Source organism: Erithacus rubecula (assembly GCF_903797595.1).
Source record: "Erithacus rubecula genome assembly, chromosome: 3".
NCBI classification, from domain to species: Eukaryota; Metazoa; Chordata; class Aves; order Passeriformes; family Muscicapidae; genus Erithacus; species Erithacus rubecula.
The window spans coordinates 53,845,748-53,864,900 of record NC_136689.1 but is presented as its reverse complement, the minus strand read 5'-3'; the positions used below and the strand labels follow the sequence as shown (position 1 = coordinate 53,864,900).

At 42.7% G+C, this 19,153-nt stretch overlaps 1 protein-coding gene across 1 annotated transcript in view; it reads right to left on the bottom strand.

The window, feature by feature from the left end:
• The window catches only part of ITGA9 (integrin subunit alpha 9), a 214,232-nt gene extending 197,657 nt beyond the window's left edge, over positions 1-16,575 (bottom strand). Inside the window, exons 1-4 of the mRNA XM_079301914.1 lie at positions 16,404-16,575; positions 8,171-8,298; positions 6,825-6,931; positions 1,143-1,266 (exon numbers count right to left, since the gene is read on the bottom strand). Of these exons, the coding sequence (XP_079158040.1) occupies positions 1,143-1,266; positions 6,825-6,931; positions 8,171-8,298; positions 16,404-16,570 (526 nt within the window). The 5' untranslated portion in view covers positions 16,571-16,575. The remainder of the gene's footprint in view (positions 1-1,142; positions 1,267-6,824; positions 6,932-8,170; positions 8,299-16,403) is intronic.
• Between the last annotated feature and the right edge of the window lie 2,578 nt (positions 16,576-19,153).

Here is a 19,153-nt window from a genome sequence, read left to right as displayed (position 1 = left end):
AATGGCAGATTCCTAAGCAAAGCCCAGATGGAGATGAGGAGCCACTTCATAGAGTGAGCATGAGACAGACACAGCTCTGTCACAGACCTGCCTTGCAGGCCCCTGAGCAAGGACCTGGCCTCTCACCAGCACCAGAGAAACTCTCCAGGGCATTCACTGCCTTACCCTCTCCAACTTACTGTTGCCAGCAGCAATCCTGCTGCTGGCTGCTGCCAGCTATGGACAGGAGGGACTTAAAAGCAAGTAAGTAAAATCAGAGGTCTTGCCCACAACAAACTGCTGTGTTTTGTCCTCCAAACTCACCCACTTCCTCAGACTCCTACAGTGAAGAAGCAAAAGAAAAGAGGAAGCAAGGGTGCTGTCCCCAAAATGTTCCTCTCTAGGTAAAGAATCTTAGGACATACCATATCTTCTACTTAAAAGTACACTTGTGCCTCTAGTTCAGATAATTGCTCTTGGCTAAGGAGACTCTGTCTTCTGAAGTCTTTAAAAAAATGGAAACATGGTATAAAAGAATCACATGCACTAGAGAAGGAGAAAGTAAAATGACAGCACACAAGATTTGGTCTAGAACCAAAAGGCACAGCTACCCATGGCTCAGAGCTGGAGCCTCCCTCTGCATCCCCCTCAAACTGAGACCTTAACACAGAGCAATATAAATTGTTGCAGAAGTACCCCAAAGTGAGGAAGCTAACACTTCTCCCTGTCCCACATCCCAATCTTCTGATAAACGACAATATAAAAATGAAAGTGTTTCCATAAGATAGGCAAATTAGTTCATGATTGCAGAATAATCCAGGATTTTTATACCATGTCACAGTAAGAGGCCAAGCTCATATCATATCTTCTCATTATTTACCAAAGGGGAGAGCTGCTGCCTCAAAACACAACTCAGAAACCTTTTTATTCCTCCAAAAGAGCACAACCCTGCACTTTACCAGTTACAGAGCCCAGTCATTGTGCTACTCTCCCAGCTTCATCCAAAACTCAGTTGCTACCACAGCTGTACCACAAGGCAGCCACATGTTACCAAAACAAATCAAAAACAAAACAAACAAAAAACCCAAATCGGTAGTAAAGGTTATTGCAGTACTAGAAGCACAGCTGGGACACTGAAACTCCACTCCTGTCTGACTCCTTACCTTCATAGCAGGGCAAGAGCTTCCTCCCTCTGGACTGCAGGTCAGGGGGAATGATGTTGCAGAAGCCATGGGGCAGGATGTACTCTGTCTCATAGTAGATGTTTTTCCAGCGGTGTGCACATGCCTGAACAGATCATACAACATGGGTTATGGCCCAGAGCCACAGGAGATCACTGGCCAAGGCACAGCATGCATGGACAGGACCACTCAGCACTACCTTCACCCCATAACCCACTGTGCTCTCCTTACATTGCCCTGTTTCTAGATAAATTATCTTCTCATTGTTAGCGCCTGCAGCTCAGGACATTGTCTGACCTGGCAGCTGAGATCTCAGCCTTCACATTGTATAACTAGGAAAACAAGAGGTCTCAGAGCCTAGAAATCTCAAAATCTCTGACTGTGCACAAATCCCTGCAGACAGCAAAGCTTTTCTAACTAAAACTGCACTAACACAACCCAGCAAAAGGTAAAAAACAGGAATAAAGACACTTGGAAGGTTAAACCACCACATAATGCATGTGTGAGTCCAAGGTTGGTTTCCACTGGGAAAGGCAGCTCTGTGTTCTGGTGACAGGTGTGCTGAGCCTTGCTTACTGGTGGTGAATTTAATTGAAATTTTTTAATTTAATTTTTAATTGAAAATGCCAAGGATTTTGTAGCAACAAGAGAGGCGACATTGGCCAAGGTCCAGACAAGCTGCAGAGCTTTATAGTGAAGAATGAGATCACCCTGAAAAACAGGGATTACAAGGACACTTGTTCTGTACAACTGCCATGCACAGGCACACATGCAAACCATACAGAGCCTGGTTCACACCTTCTAAGAACCTATTTGCTCCAAAAACTAACACTGCATTGCTGCCAGCCAAACCACAAGTTGGCTTCTGCTCAGGATTTATTTGGAATAAAAGAAAAGGAAATGTGAAACAGCAAGAGCTTTGAATTTGGCACATGCCAGACCATATCTCCAGCTGGCCTGGGTCTATACTGAAGTCATTGCAGATGTGTCAATTTATATCATTTGAGGCTTAACCTCATGCCAACAGAGCAAGCCTCTATGCCACAAATCATCTTCTTCACACACCTCCAGCTTTTCTGGAGGCTTTGCATCAACCCCCTTCACAAACCCCATATTTGACCCCCTCCTCCCCAGATGGGATACCCTCTGTTTCCATTTCTGTGTGCTACCCCACTTTTCTGCCTCAGCACCTCAGAGCTGACCAGCAGAGCATCTCAACATTGTTTAAAATTATATTCACTCATAAAGCAGGCACAGCTGTATCACCTCTCCACTAAAGGACATGGGAAGTGTATCTGCTGCTGAGAAGCCCAAAATTCAATCTAGCCATCAATAGATTTTAATATACTTATGTCCAGAAAGACATAAATAAGTAACACTACTCTAAAAGAGTTTGATATTTATTGCTTTCCCAATTTCCTGTGCTCAAGGAAAGGCACATATTTCCATATGTGTCTGTCACAGAGGGACAGTGAGGGGCTCTGGGGGCTGCAGAAAGTTTTGCACCACACTACATGCTGCAGGCTGTCACCTGTGATGCAAAGAATCCTTCTGAGGGCACTCCACAGCCAAATGCATGTGAGAAGCACAACAAAGAGCAGCTTTGGAGACTGCTGTATGCACTTTAGGAGGCTCAGTTATGATTTCTACCCTCACACATTACTCATTCAAAATTCAACAGCAACAGACCACCAACATGTGAAACGCTCATTTTCAGCAGAACCAGGAAACAGTTTCTCTCCTGACAGATCTGTGCTGTGAGCACAAATATACACATGCACAACCCTTGCAGAGACATGCCATAAAGACACATACCACTGCAGCAACAGTGGAGTCAATCCCAACTCTGGATAGAAACTCAAATGGAAACAAGATCAAGAGTATTTCCAAAAATTTTGGAAAGATAAAGGATTGTGGTATTATAAATTCCTTGATATTTTATATTTCAGAAACTGCAAGACACTCACATAAATTAACCTACTAATTAATCTCTCTTGGAAGAGTACAAACAGTGGAGTCATGGAGAGCAACAGCACTTCATCACAAGCAGGTGGCTTTGCTCAGGACTGAGGTGCAGAGGCCAAGAAATATAAAACAATATAAGGAGTGAAAAAGCTGCTGCTGGGTAAGAAGTATGTTCAAAATCAACTGGAGGCTATCAGTCTAGCAATTCTGGGCTCTCTTAAACCAATCTGTTAAATCTTGGGTAAATGACCACTTTTCTGTACCTTCATCACGAGGTGTATTCAGGCACACACACTATAGTTCACCACTGAGTGCCTTACTCTGCAAACCTTCCAGGGGTGAACTCTCCTTCATTACCTGAATCAGCACTTCCCCAGGCTTCTCTGTGCCACAGCTACAGAACATTTTCACAATGGACAGGAGTCCAGCAGCACCTCTTCCTCCTAAGAACTCATTTCTCTACAGCCAGACACATCTGATTTTGGTTTTTCTGTCTTCCCAAAAGTGTTTAGAGTTGATCACAGTTCACTGTCACTGCCCCATCATTCAATGTTGCCAAGGCAAGGCAATGTGGCTACAGGCTTCCTTCTCTGGCAGCAGTGGCACATGTCTGAAGAGGTTTCTGGAACACAACTGAATCACCTGGATTTGAGGCAACTGCAAGCAATTGACAGCCTGTGCACCCTATTTCAGATGCAAGTTATAGGTAGGTCCCTGTGCAATAAGGAAACCATCAGCATATTTGGTGCTCAGCAGCTGCTGCTGGGGTGCAGGTTCCAGCTCTACCACAGAACAGGGGAGGAATGATGCAAACCCTTGACAAAGCAAGATGAGATATCTATTGATAGCTGACTCTGCATTACCACAACACAATGAATAGGCCATTTCAGAAGTGCTGACACTTGGCTCTTCTGCATATTGTGCAAAACACCACAGGCTTTGCTCCACAGAAAGAGCACAGTGACAGAAGTGGCAGGTATTTAGGCAGAGCAAGACTGAAGGATGTGGTTTATCTCCAAATCACAATGCACCATCCCTGGTTCCTCTGCCAACAAAAGTAAAAGGAGCAATTTTACTGTTTCAGTTTGGAGAGAGCAGGCAATCTCAGATGCATTATTGCAGTCCTGAGATTAATGCAGACTGACTGATAGCTTCTTGTCCTTGGATATACTTTTTTATTTAATCTTACTCCTGGATTTTATATCCTCACTGCTTAATGCTTTACTACTTAATCCATCACACAAACACTAAATTCTAGTTTAGTAACAGCCTGGCACAATATGGGCTCAAACACAATCCACATTTTCCCAAACACCAGCTGAAGCCCTCTGGCACACTCCTCACCTCCCCTACTGCCCCTTGCCACCAAAGCTGGGACTCTTATCAGGCAACTGGGAAAGGCTGATAACAAAATAATTTAGGCCACTAAGCAGCTACAATGCAAAAGCAACAACTTCCTTATACAACCCACAGCTAAAATGTGGAACTAGTTAATCTAACATAGGATGTCAAGAGAATGAATGTTTCAGAGAGGCAACTACACTTGCTCTTAAAAACAAAAAAAAAAAACCAACAAAAAAAACCAAACAAAGCTAAAAAAAAACCAAACAAAAAACCAAACAAACAAAAAACAAAACAAAATTTAAAAAAAAAATAAAAAATAAAAAACAAAAAACCCACCAAAACAATCCATCCAGGGCTACTGACCAGAAAGATATTACTCTCCCTTAAAGGAATCCTTGGAACAGATGCAGTAAATAGAGCTGTGATGTCTGACAACATAGACTCTACACTCTCCTAACTCAAGAAATACACTATTATCTAGCAATTTTTAAAAAATTGGCAGATACAGCTATAAACACATATTCAGACACATCTTCTCAAAACACCAGTTTTTCAAATTTGCTTCAAAGAAAAGCCACATTTTAAAGAAACGCTAATCCTTCAGATTAGAAGAGCAAGTGTACTGAAAACTATGTATGGGAAAATTCACAAATTTCTACTTCCTCAGCCCTAACCCAAGACTGTCCATGTCTCTCACCCTTGTAGCCTCCATTTATCCAGCCAGCATCCAGCTTGGCACTGCTGGGCTTTTTTCCACACCAGCACTCCCTTCAATTACTGATTCTGTCTAGGGAGGTGTCCCCTAAGCATCAGCTGCAACCTGTTTCCCTTTGAACCAAAACACACAAACCTGCTATTCGTAACATGTACTTTGGACAAGAAATTTAGAGTAGACTTAAAAAAAAAAAAAATTGAGCAACCTTCTAAAAACTAATTAGGATGAATTTGTCTATTTCAGCCTGGACAAAGACAAGGATGATCTCTCTCAAGGGTTGTGTTAATCTTGTTACTCCTCAGTTGTCACACACAGCTGAGCTCACATACAGCTCAGGATACACCTTGAAAATATTAATTGCTTGCACTAGCCTGAATGCCTCTGTTGTACATGTTTACAGTGTACCTTATTTATGACCCTCTTTCTCCCCTCCTCCTCTAGTCCTGAACATATTTAAAACACCCAAGAAAATAAAGGTAACCCCTATCACACCAACAAGGTATCTACCAAGAGAGATGAGTGGAAAAAAAATAAATCACAGTACTGTGAGAGAAAGGTCTCAAACCTACCTGTTCTCCCACAGGGGATCAGTCACCAGGATTTGGGGCATAAGCACCTCTATTCTAAGCACAAATTAAAAAAAAAATCTGAGGGAAGCAGGTTTGTCCTCTTGCCTTTTACAGGTGATTGGTACAGTAATCACTGCACAAGATCTTTCTCCCTAGCAGCTTTTAGACAGTTTGATGTTACACACAAGGGCATTTATTCCTCTATATCACTGGGAAGATGGGGCCAATTGAAAGTTTCCTACCCACAAACAGTGCTGCTTAGAATCAGACTGCTGTCAGGGTTACCCTGATACAACCTTTACATTTCCCTGCCACATATAATACACACAACATTTTACTGCAAATTGCTTTCTATTTCTGTTAACTTCCCTGCAAACACAGTCACTCAGATAAACAGTCAGAACCCAACCATGGATGCATATACAGACAATTATTGATCATAATGTAAAATACCCATGCATTCTAGAAAAGACTCTCACAATATCACAGGAAAAGTTTTGCAAAGAAATATTGCACATCCTAAGGATGGCATCTACTCTCCTTGTCCTGTCTCTGTGCACAGTAACCACACTGAAGGCAATAAGCGAATCCACACACACTTTAAACATCTCTATTTGCAGCTCTTCCACCTTGTTAATAGGAAATTAATATAGATAAATGAAAAATACAGCCACAAAGAGCAATTTACATTTTTCTTTGTAAGTTTTCAGACACAATTCATATGCTCAAGGAAAATGCATGTTTTCATATTTCCTACATAAACACAGGCAAACTACAAAAAAGAACAAATTAGTAGAATACCTCCCAGACAAGCTGTATTAATTCAGCTCAAAGATATAAACCCTCAGATTTATGAGGAAGCCCTTGGCTGACACAAGGCAGGTGTGATGTCTTGGAATCCTCCCTCTATAAATCACATCTGGCTGGGACTCATTTCTGCTTGCAGAAAGGGACTACAGAATCTGCTGCCTCTTACTCTGGACTCCTCCAGTCCCTGCCAAACACAATCCTGATGTGCTTAGTCAGGCAGCAGCTACATTTTTAATGAGATCAAAGATAGTAGGGACTTACCAGCACACTTCCACCAGCCTTTGGCTGTCTAGCTAGGCTCACACCCATCCATTCATCATCTCTGTCTTCCTTACAGGTCTTTCCACAGAGCATGCCCCGAGAATTGCCTACAGAAAAAAAAAAAAAAGGAAAGGCAGCAAGGCAAGGAGACATGAGTTTTAAATACCTACCAAAGAATCCTAACAAGAAAAGAGATTGCCCATCAAACATCTGATGATGCATTTCTTGCTCCCTGCATCCTGATTATTTGTTAGTTCTTGAATGCATTAACTGGGGCAATCTTCTCACTCTTCAGTGGCACCATACATATAAACAGTTGAGGGCAGACCCTGTTCCCAACAGGCAGCAGCTACCACACTTTTACTGGGCAAAACACACAGTTCTACTTAAATAAACCATCAAACTATCAAGTCAATGGGAGAGGTATCAGGTTGTCTCCTGAATGCAATCTTGAAAATGAGATCAGGGGCACTTGAAAAAAAATGAGGCTGAAATCTGTAGTACTGTCAGGCAGCACTCATGAATCCATGACAATTTACAGTCTGGTAGAGGACAAACTACTTAGCCAAAACACCATTTTAACACATGTAAGTTTCATAAACAGAAATCCTACATACTGTAAGTATGAAAAGATGAGCAATGCCTTTTTTTTATAGGCAGAAAAAGAAACATGTCACCAAGAAAACCAAAATATTAAAATGCTTTAATCTTTACCATCATTATCCAGCAGGATTGAGGCTCTCACCTTCCCCTGCCTCAGACAGTTCATCAGATTAACTGAAGTCAACCCTGATCCCATGCAAAGGCATACAAGGGGTCTCACTGAGAGCACTTTAGTACAAAAAGTAAACTCAAGAAATTATTTGCTGCATTAAGAGGGAACCCATAGATCACCACATTACTAATAACACCACATCTCATGAGGCTAACACTGCACTGCCTGGGGTCATCTCATGCACTCTTACTTCAGCACTGTCTGGAGTAGGCAGGAGCACCCCAAAACACCCAAAAAAATGGTGAACTTCATCAACATGCTGAAAAGTCACACTGAAGCAGGTGAAGACAGAAGCTTGGGTTAATCAGGGAAAAATCTACATTTACAGGGTTACTCCCTGTAAATGCAAGCAAGGTCACTGGGAGAACACCAGCACCGGTGGGGTGTTATTTTGTAATGCTGAAGAGAATATGACACTTGTGCTAATAGTGCTCAAAACCCATCAGGAAAGGCTGATGGCTCCCCCTCAGTATTTCAGGGCCAATTTGAAGCTGGCAGCAGGGCTGCTAGCCACATGGTTTGGATTTTTTTTTTGGTTGCCTCCAGCTGTCCCAACATCATGACTACCCACCTCTCCCCATATCCAGTTCTGTGCATCTTCTGTCAGGGTTGGTATGGACTCGACATTTAAACACTGCTCCTGGGGACTGAACAGAGGTGCTGTATTTAGATTCTGCCTTGGGAGCACCAACCAAGACCCTGGAAACCAAAAGCAAAGCAACAAGTGATTAATTTCAGGAGGAAAGGAAAAAAAACCCAACAAATATCACCAAGGCTCACATTAGCAGAGCTTCACCAGCAAAAGCACTTTTCTCAGCAACCTTGTAAAACAAGGGCACTGATTCACAAACTGATAACATCACACAATAAAGGCATTTCTCCACAGTGAGGGCACAAATATTTTTAACAAATTAAATTCCCATTAGGAATGCACCACATTTAAAGTGACACACCCTCACCACACACCTCCCAAAAGCATTTAGGAAAGCATTAGGATGGAGAAAAGCATCTACACCCATTTCCCCTCAGTTGTAGCTACATCCCTATCAAACCAGAACGATACACCCACAGGCAGACAAAATTCTGAACCTTCTGCTGGCTGCATTCTTGCCATCCAGCCCAAGATTTGTAAGCTTGTTTAGAAAGCCAAGGCACACCATTTTCAGAACATTTTACATAATTACATCTTTAAAAAAACAACAGCAAAAAAATCAAACCAACAACACAAGCAAATCTCTTCCACAACACATTGCTATCAATCAACATTTATCTTTAAGGCTGTGAAGACTTTTTCTGGACTATTTATCCCATGAGATCTAGTGTTTCTGGGAAGGACCAATGGCCTGCTCTGGCCATAGGGTTACCCTTGGAAGAAAGACTGTCAGTACTTCTAATCACCTGTGTTAGGATCTAGTTAAACTCTGTAGCAACCCAGCTGCTATGTTCTCATGCCCTAAGGGATGTTTTTGAGGAGGATTACAGGGGAAGCCCAAGTATTAAAGGAGTTCTTTCACTGTCTCCTCATTAAAGGGACAATTTTTCTCAAGTGGTTGTGACCCCAGACGTGGGCAGGTGAGGAAGAGGAGGGAGGTTAAGCAGGAGGAAGGCAGTGGGGAGCACCAGGTAGCCAAGCAAGAGTTCTGCAATTCTCCGGTACTGTCATGCATGACAGAGCTTCTGAATGGAAAAAAATCCTCCCTAAAGTAAAGCCCAGGGCTGGAACTAAGGGTGACCATCTCTAAAAGGCTAAGGCTCCAGAAGTGCCCTGTGCAGAGCCAGGCTGCTACCTGGGAGGCAGCAGCTGACCAAGGAGACACTGCTCCTGGCTTAGCCACTAAAGAGCTACTGCTGCTAAGCCAGTCTGCATACACAATACCCCAATCACAGATGGACAGCCCAGCATCAACCCCAAATGGATGCTTTCCCTGTTCTAAACATCTTTTCCCTCACCCTCCAATCTGAAGTTCCATGCCAATCACCACTCATCATCACCACCCCTGTACACACAGGGAGACCCAAGGCACAAGGTGTGCACTTGTCCAGGGTCAGTCTGAGTCATCCAGAAGATCTTCTCCTGCATCAGAGACTCATCCACCTATACACAACAGGAGCGCACCTCCACTCCTGACACACTGCCCTGGATGTTGGATGAAATAAAACTGTCCTGTGGATCTTGATACATTTACAAAAATATGAGAAACTCCTGTGTTAAGTGACCATTTTCTCTGAGGTTTTATAGGCTAAACCGTTTCATTTGGAGAATTCTGATGGAATTGCAGTCTTGCACTCTACAACACACATCATGCTTTCACAAGTGAGGAGAATTAATATCCAAAATACTTAAATTGCTAAAACCTACAAAGGCTGCACTCTTGGGGACCAAGTGCAAAGGAGCTTGAAAAATAGCTCTAAATGGAAATCCTGCTAGGCAGGCAGCAGATATAAAATCAAATGCCAGTCATTTTATTTAAACAGGCAATGAATGCATAACATTCACTTATTGACATTCATGAAGTCTAACAAAAATAAACATTACTAGCTTAAAGAGTTACAGGTTCAAACTGCAAAAGGAAACACCATGTTTCTAAGACCCATTATAATAATAACACAGGTCACACTGAACTCCAGTTTAAAAGAGATTCTGCTCTAACTTAAGAAAAGTACATATGATTTAGCAAGACCATGCACAAGATCCATTGGTTTGCAACATGAAAGAGACACTGGAGCCTAAATTACAAAGACTTTTCATCTCTCTTTAAAAAGATAAATGGGGAAAATTTATAATTAACCATTTGAGTAGGCTACTGGCACAGATAATATTGCTTGAGCAATTATACCTTTCAAAAGAAAACGTTCATTGCCATTTCTTCATGTGGACTGAGTAGAAAGAAGCAGCCAGTGATGTGTGCCAATGGAAAATCTATTTTGGATTGTTCTGAATGTCCATACATTCAAATTTGAACTTGCAAATTCAAATTTGAGTCAGCATACACTATGGCATCTTCAGATCTTGTCTCATTCATTCATTCACTCTTCCACCTATGAGCCCTTTGCAGAGCTACTGTTTCATCTGGCATGTTTCACGTGCTCTTTAGTTGGTATTTGTTACATACCAATTACTTTCATTTTATTCAAAGGTTTGAGATTGAAACATTTCCTTTGTCAACAAAAATATTTTATACTCTTTGACTAGCTTCTGCAGGTAATGCCTTAACTGTTGTAAGGAAGTCACTCATTTAACTATCATGCAACTTTTCAGCAGACCTGGATAGGCAACTCCTTTCCATCTAAATACTTTGGGACTCCTGGAACAGAAAATAGCACCTGGTTTGTGTCTCCTCTACATATTTAAAACCCCTTTGAAATCTTTTGCAGTGTCTATGAAATAGCACAGTAATCAGAGAAAGTGTTTTTCTCTGCTACTATTTTAAATAAGAAATGCATTTCAAAACAAAATCTTAGAGTCTAATAGAGCCTTCTCTCATTTCAGTGCTGTGGAGTCTTGCCTGGCATAAACACAGAAGATATAAATACAGCTAGAAGAAGTACAACTTTCCAACATACTCCAAATAGTTTAACCAGCACTTGTTTAAAATGAGTGACTTTTGCAGTACAGATTTCCAAATCTATTATATGACTAGTTGGGCTGTCAGCATCAAGCACCAGCACTTCTCCAGCCTTTTGCCAAGAGGCTTACTGTGTGAGTAATACTGTCTGCAGAGATTATTGATGAGTGCAGGTTCTCACCACAACCGTACTATTCCATGGGAAGCCCCCAGAATATTAGTGAGTAGCTGCATGAAGGCACCTGGAATGGGAAAACCCTTTTAAGAGAAAGGGGTTACTTTCTATGCAGAAAGGAGGAGAACCAAGAACAGGAGGAGGGGAGTTTGGAGCCATTTTAGCCATTTTTCTTGAGATATACAGAAGTAAGCAACAGCCTCATCACACTGGTTCTGTGGAAAAAAAAAAAAAGTATAAGGGTTTAAACCAAAATAGGGAGCATTAAGCAGAAAGGCCACTTAACTTTCTGTTCTTGCATTCACACATGATCAAGGACAAACACCTTCATCTGTATTGAAAAAAAACTCTGCAGCTGCATGGCCAGAAACCATCCCACTGGAAGAGTAGCAGCAGCCAATTTTATTGGATAACAAGAAGCTTTTGGCCACAGAGAAATTCACACCTCCTTAAAATTACTTCCTGAAGAGCAGTAACAATCACTTCTCTGGTGATTGACCCTCAGGACACGCAGATTTGGAAATTAATTGTTGCATTTAACAGAAGGAACAGTGAGCAAAAGTGCAGAGCTGACCCTATGGCTGGAGAGATGCCAGGCACATGAAGCATCAGTCCACAGCACGTCAGCAGTGATTAGACAATCACAGTTTAATGCCTGAGGACTGTAGGTACCTCACCTCACTGCAATGTTAAGTGGCAGGGGGAAAAAGGTCTTTAAATATCCTCACATACCACAGCTCATTTCAAAAGCAATGCCAGAGAAGGGTGCCCTACCATCACATCCCAGCTGAGTTTGTCCCCTTTAGAAAGGTCTCTGTTAGTTGCAAAATAACCCCAGCTACTTGAAATAAAACACCTTGTTTCATCCATTACATGCAGAGCAAGAAGCAGGAGGGCTGGATGATCCATGACCAAGGGGTCAGCAAGCTCATGTTCCTCAAAATTCCATGGCAGGATCTACAGTATCACAACTTAGATTAAGCACACAACATCCAGTCTCCACTGGGTCAGTCTGTTCCCATACATTTGATAAATAACATAGGGAATAAAAATTTTCAGCACCCCTAAAGTTGCTGAATAGAGCTTAAAAACTAAGCTAGAAAAAAAAAAAAAAAAAAAAAAAAAAAAAAAAAAAAAAAAAAAAAAAGAAGAAGAAGAAAGGATATAAAGGTATATATAGAGAATGATAAGTGTGAATGGAAAACAGTGGAGAAACAGATGAAGAGGCCTACAGTGTTTGTTTGGGCAAGTTATGTAACAAGAAGCAATAGCGTGCCCAAAGAAAAAGTTCAAGGAAAGGTCACCTTTAATATTGAAACATTATTCAGTGCATACAACCACCAGAGACCCCTCTTAATAAACCTCCAGAACCATAAAAGGACTTTGAGAAGGAGGCAGATGCATGCAAAATAGTTCTAGGAAAGTGATGTTTATGCATTAGATAAGAAACACGTTTAAATGAATATATATGTTTATGATAAGTATCTTGCTGTGAAGTCTCACAACATATGCAGAACCAGGAGAGATCAGCTGCATGTCCTACAGATAAAGAATGCCTGCTTTCTAATGTTTCCAAGTGTACTAGAAAGTTTATTCTACCCAATTTTGGATCACCTTCCTTCCTCATAAGTTTGCATGAGATGCTAACACTGATCAACCAGCCCAAGATGCAGATCAACCTTCATTATTTCAGCAGCAGTGCAAACCAGTGAAGAGCAGGGCTGAAGGAATGATGCAACAGCACAGAAACCAGACTCATTCTTTATTGTAAAACTCACAGCAGGACACCATGCAACTACACTGACTTCATTACTTTTTCATGCCAGATCATTTTGCCAGACAAGATGAAATGGTCACCCTTGCCTTGCTGAGAGATTTGAGGGTATCAGCAAGGGGTCATGAAGAGAGAAGGGGAGAGAGAACAGAGTAACATTCAATTTAAAAAAGAAGAGTCAGAGATTTCAAATTATTAGAACCTTTTATTTGGGAAAAAACTGTTGCAGGGGTTTTTTTTTTTTCTTCTTTTTTAACTGTCTGGGGTAGTTTCTTGGTGGTTTTTTGAGTCCTTACTCCAAGTTTCAAAATTATATGCAGAGACCAGAAGCATTTCAGCTTGTCACTGCTCCAAATGCAACCAGCCACCTGGTTCCTTGCTGAAAATGACAATGATGGGTAACTGAGTAAACCTGTCAAGATTTACAGCCATAAAACCTACTAAAGGAAGGAAAAGCAGACATTGTCAGAAATACAATGATTTCAGCACATCTATGTTGAGAAACCCTTCTTGAAGCAAGAAAATGTGCAAAAACCAACTCAATGGAACCATCATTGCAATCAACTATTGCAGAAAACAAAGGCACTGATTTGCTCCACTACTGTAGTGGTGGCTGAACACCATATTCCATTATAATTTCTGCGTGCAGCAGCCTGATTATTCACATTTATCTGATGTAAGATTTCATACCAAATATCCCATTCCACCCCACCCCCCTTTTTTTCTTTCTATATGAATATTTGGCTCATATAAAGCCTGAAATAATCATCAAACCCTGAACCAGTTTACTGGAAACCTATAGGCCTAAGGTAGGCAATACAGACAGGTGCCTTTGTGGTCTTGGAAAACAAAGAGTTGAAACATGGAAAATGTGACTATGAGAGATACCATCTTAATATGAATTGGTGACCATATATATATGTGTGTGTATATATATATATATACACACACACAAATATGTTCACACATCAGCACATGGACAAGGCTACCAAAAACAGCACAGCTCTCATGATCAGAAGTACTTTAGGTGAGTATCAGGCCCACAAGCAATAAAGAGCAAGAGTTCCCTGAATACTTTCAAATGCTTGAGAGCATATTAAACAATTTTAGATGGGCAGGAGCCCTACCAGCCTCAGATATGAGCAATCACATTTTTGCAGGCTCACAGAGTGCTAAATTCACCAGGCAAGCCTTCAATGCCCAAAATACCACTGAATAAGGTTAAATTATTATCACTACTTCCCATTGCAGTGTACAGACCCAATGGACATGAGAAAACTGAAATCATAGCTCTTCCTAGGTATATAAATGTCACAAGAAGAAAGACAAATAACTTCGCACACAAAACCAAACAACAGCCCTGACTTTTAAGAGGAGCTTCTTCAGAAAACTGGAAGAAGGCTGCATATACTTTTAAGACATTCATTATTGACCCCTAGGGTGCACACACACATTACGTGCACAACTGCACAGAGCACACTAGAATCAAGGAGAGTGCAAAAATACTCTTCTCCCAACTTGTTATCCCAGTGATTGTTGGGAACAGGATTCTGAAGTACCCATGAAAGCAAACTTCCTGGTCTCACAATGAAAAGAGGAACTTTCCCATCAGTGGTAACAATCCCACCCTCATGATTTCTGACTGTGCTGATGCTGACCATATTAAGCTGCCATTAACCCTTCCAGGTGTTAGGCAAAAAAAAATTTTTATTTTAAAACATTTAATGATCTTAGATGCTGGTTGGTTTGGTTTTTAAATTCTTCTGGGTGCCACAGCGAAGGCATCATGAATCAGTTCCATTTAAAAGAAAATGGATTTTGCACAACTGGAGATTTTAATTTTACCACCAGACTTTTAACAGATGCCTGCCTTCAGAGAGATGCCCAACTTAAAGTCCAGCATGTTTCTAAACAAAGTGGGGATATCTGGAAGACTCTTCCCTAGTCCACCTTCCCTTCCAAAAATACCACACCAGCAGGTGCTATCTGAAGATAATTCATATTATCAATCAGAATGACAGATATCTACATAAAAAGCAATAAATTCTACCACTTTTGTCCCACCACACTGCACTAGATCAGCATTTCATTCACACCATTGCAAATCCCCAGCAACTTATGTTGAATACAAGCTCCTTTGAGCCTCTGCACCCTTCATTGACTCCTGACCTAAGTCAAACACTGCTTTAAACTGAGATCTCTTCTTCTCTCAGGGTACTTTTCCTCTATGAAATCATCTTATAAGTCCTTAAAAATGAATGCTCCATGAAAGCCACTATGGAGAAAGGCAGAGCATAGAGCTACTTGTGAACTAAACGGTGTGAAAGAAATTCATTTTTAAAGAACTGTATGCCAGAATGAATTCATTTATTTAAACCACAGTGCACCAAAGTTCCAAGATCAATAGCTGAATATCTAAGTGTAAAAAGATAAATACAAGCTTTGTGGACGCTTACTGGCAGCAGTGGCTGCTACTCACATCAGAAGTGCACCGGATGACACCAGCTAGGTCCAGTTAAGAGAAATCACTATTAACTCTAACAAAGAGCCTCTAACCCAGACAACAGAGAGACTGTGGTCTAATGCTCTTTTCAATCAAAGGGAAAACACGAAGCTTGCCAGTTTCACAAATTTTTGGATGTAGATAAACTTTCCGTCTTCGGCCTTCTTTTTTATATATTTTTTTAAGTTACACAGACATTTCCTCTACGATTTGGAAGCGTCCCTTCAGCCTCCGCAGGAATTTTGACCCTCTCCAGGCAGAGTGCGGGGAGTTCAGCTCCGCGGGCGCTGAGCGCGCTGCTCCCGCTGTAGGTTACTGGTTAGAAACATTTCCCATTAACACGGCAAAACCCATCATCTTCCGTACCCCGTGCGCTGTTTCGAGCCAGCCGGGACGGTGAGCTGCTGAACATTTTCTGCGAGCAAGGGGGACGGAGCCGAGACAGCGCCCGCGGGCCGGTCGGCACTTGGGGACAATTGAGTCACAAAGCCGAGCTGCCAGCCCAGAAAGGACATCCCCGAGTTAAAACACCGCCGAGCGCGGGGCCCCTGCTCGCATCGGGGAAATCCCTCCGGCACACGGGGCGCGGAGCCCAGAGCTCCGCACAAGAGCCGGACGGGGCGGGAGAGGCCCCGCAGCGGGGCGGGGGCGCTCCCTGGCCGCCCTTGCGAGCGGGCTGCGCTCCTGCCCCCCGCTGAAGGGGGATGCGGCTGCCTGCCAGGAGGGATGGATAGGGCAGGACAGGATAGGATAGGACAGGATACCCCTCCTGGCAGCGCTACTCACCACCGCGTGCTGTCGTGGTAGTGCTGCAGCACCGAGTACCCGAAGAAGGACCCGTTGGGACCCCGGAAAATCACGGGGCCACCCACGTCCACGTTGTAGGAGCGCACCGCGGACGCCCACAGCAGCGCCCAGAGCAGCCGCGCTCCGCACCGCCGCGCCGCCGGCATCCTGCGAGTCCCGCCCGTAGCGGCACCGCCGATCGCTACACTCCCGCTCCGGTCCCAGTCCCGGTGCCGACTCCAAGGCGAGCCCGGGCGCGGCGCTTTTGTGCCCGCCCCAGCCCGGCCCGGCCCGGCCGCGCCCCCTGGCGGCCCCGGAACGCGCCGTGCTCGGCCCCCCGCCCGCTCCTCCCGCCCGCTCCTCCGGCCGCGTCCCTCCCTTCCACCCAGCTGCCCGGCTGCTGCGCCTTTCTGACATTTTTCCACCTACTCCCGTTCTTTCGCAGCCCCTCCCCCGGTCGGCGCCTGGAAGGGGAAGAGGGAAATCGAAAAGTTTGGGGCAGAAAGACACGGAGGAATCAGTCCTGACTTCCATTAGTTTGAGGTTATCAGCCCTGCTTGAATTTGGCACGCGGAGAGGAACGCTTCGCGAGAGACAAAATTTGCATCATGCTGAAATGCAAGGGAGATTTTCTTGGGAAAAGGGAAGCCGTGAGGAGAGGCGGTGTCTTTTTTCAGGACAGCAGAAATGAAAACACTTCGGGTAAAAAAATCAGACCAGTGTTTTCCAGCAGAAGTACTTTGGGTCTGAAAAAGAAGCAGCAACCTTCGTGGTTAGGTAAAAGCTGAAAATAATTGTTCTAATACTTGAAATTTTGACCATCTGAGAGCAAAAATAATCAGTCAAACATGTACTGATTGAAGAGCAAGAGCAAAGACAAGAAGATAAGACAAGATAAGACTCCAGAGGATAAGACAATGGTGATCATCACTCTGTAGGAGAGGAGGAGTTAGGTGCTAGAAAACCCTTGGTCCCACAAAGCCCATCCTTTTATTAAAGTAAGAAGCAGTATATTTTAGTGCTCAGGATTCATGTGTTTAGATTTCTTTTGAGGATCGAGATCAGAATCTCAGAGGATAAATAGTTTCTCACAGATAACTGTAACTTTCACATGTTTCTGTTAGCCTTGGCTTTGACTATTTAATTCCATTTACACCCTTCATCCATAAGAAGGTGCACCAGGAGAAGCAGAGTAAGTCCTGGGAAACACAAGAATGGAGGGGCCAGGAACTCTGATACAACAGGAACGGCCACCTATGGCAGGTCACTGGAGATTTGTAGCCAGGTAGACCCCTTGCATATGCACATGATGGTTAATGCGGAATTTGCTTCTAATGACACCAGTGATCTCCAGGGAAGAGTGCTGCATGTTGAGGCTCTTGGAAAGCTGTCATGGAAACACCCTTGCAGGTCAAATCTTCTTTCAGTGAAGAATAATTCTTTTTCTGCAAAGGGTTTGCACCAGGGTTTGTGTTCAGTGAGGAGGGAATTCCGGGGTAAGATGTTTCATGATATCCATGTGGCTCTTTCAAAAGCATAGCCTGTTTCTGCAAGGGAGCATCCTCATCAGGAAGAAGATTGCAATCATTGCTTTTGAGCATCACTGTCAGAGCAAGTGCTCTGGTGCCACGTGTATGTTGCTGTTTAGAAACTGGCATTTTTGATGGAAGTTTGCTTTCTGACATCACAGTCAACATCAAAAAATGGCAGTTTCTAAACAGCAATATTAGCATAGAAATTTTCACAGATTAAATAAAGAAGTATTAATTACTGAACTTGATGGTGAAAAAAAAATCAATGGAGGAATGGACGTTTCCAGTCATCAAGGTGTTTTATATTAGCTGTGTGAAGCTTAGTGGTATAATTATTTAGTGTTCTTTTTCAAGGTGGTTTGTGAAAAGGTTGGAGTAGTGTGAGTCTTCCTTCATCTAACTGTGACCAGGATTATGGGGAAGTGAAAATTCTCCGGTCAAATCCGAGTGGCACAATGCTCAGTATCAAATAAAAAGGGAAAGTCAATTTATCTGTAACTTCAGCCTTAGATGTATGATAAAACTGCAAGAATTTACTTGTTTATTGGTGCAGCAAGTGAAAACAGCAAGGCATTTAATGCCATATTAGCAGGGAGACTAACATTTAATAGAAAGATTTTCACAGGGATTTTATAACTGCACAATCAATATGGATAAAAGTAATCTGATTTAGGCAGAAAGTCAATACCCCACAATTAAGCAAATTCCACAAATGACACGTAATCCCATTAACACTACAAAGCCACATCTCTGCCTTTTGAAGCAAGAAAGTGCTGGGGGTTTTCAATTAATTATCTGGGCACTAAACGATGCTCAGACAGCTCTCAAACCAAGTTAAAGGAAATGTGGATGATATGCTAGAGAGAGAGAGCAATGCGTTCATCCTTCTCCAGAGGGAGGAGGGAAGCAAAGCAACAAGAAGAGGTGAATAGAACACTTGTCTTTCACGTTGCAGAGTGCTCCCAGGGGGACTTATTTCAACTAGAAATGATACATACAAAATTGTGTCAGACCATAAAAATGTCAGCTCTTCATTCCTTGCAAGGAAGAGTATCCAGGGAAAGGCTAGGAATATGGTACTTCCATCCTTTTCTTTCTTTTATTGCACATCCAAATACTGAAGTCATCTCACAACATTTAAGCCAACAGGAATTTTGTCAGTCCAAACAGAAACAGAAACTGCCTGTCTCAGTGGTGTAGATTTAGCTGATAAAGTTC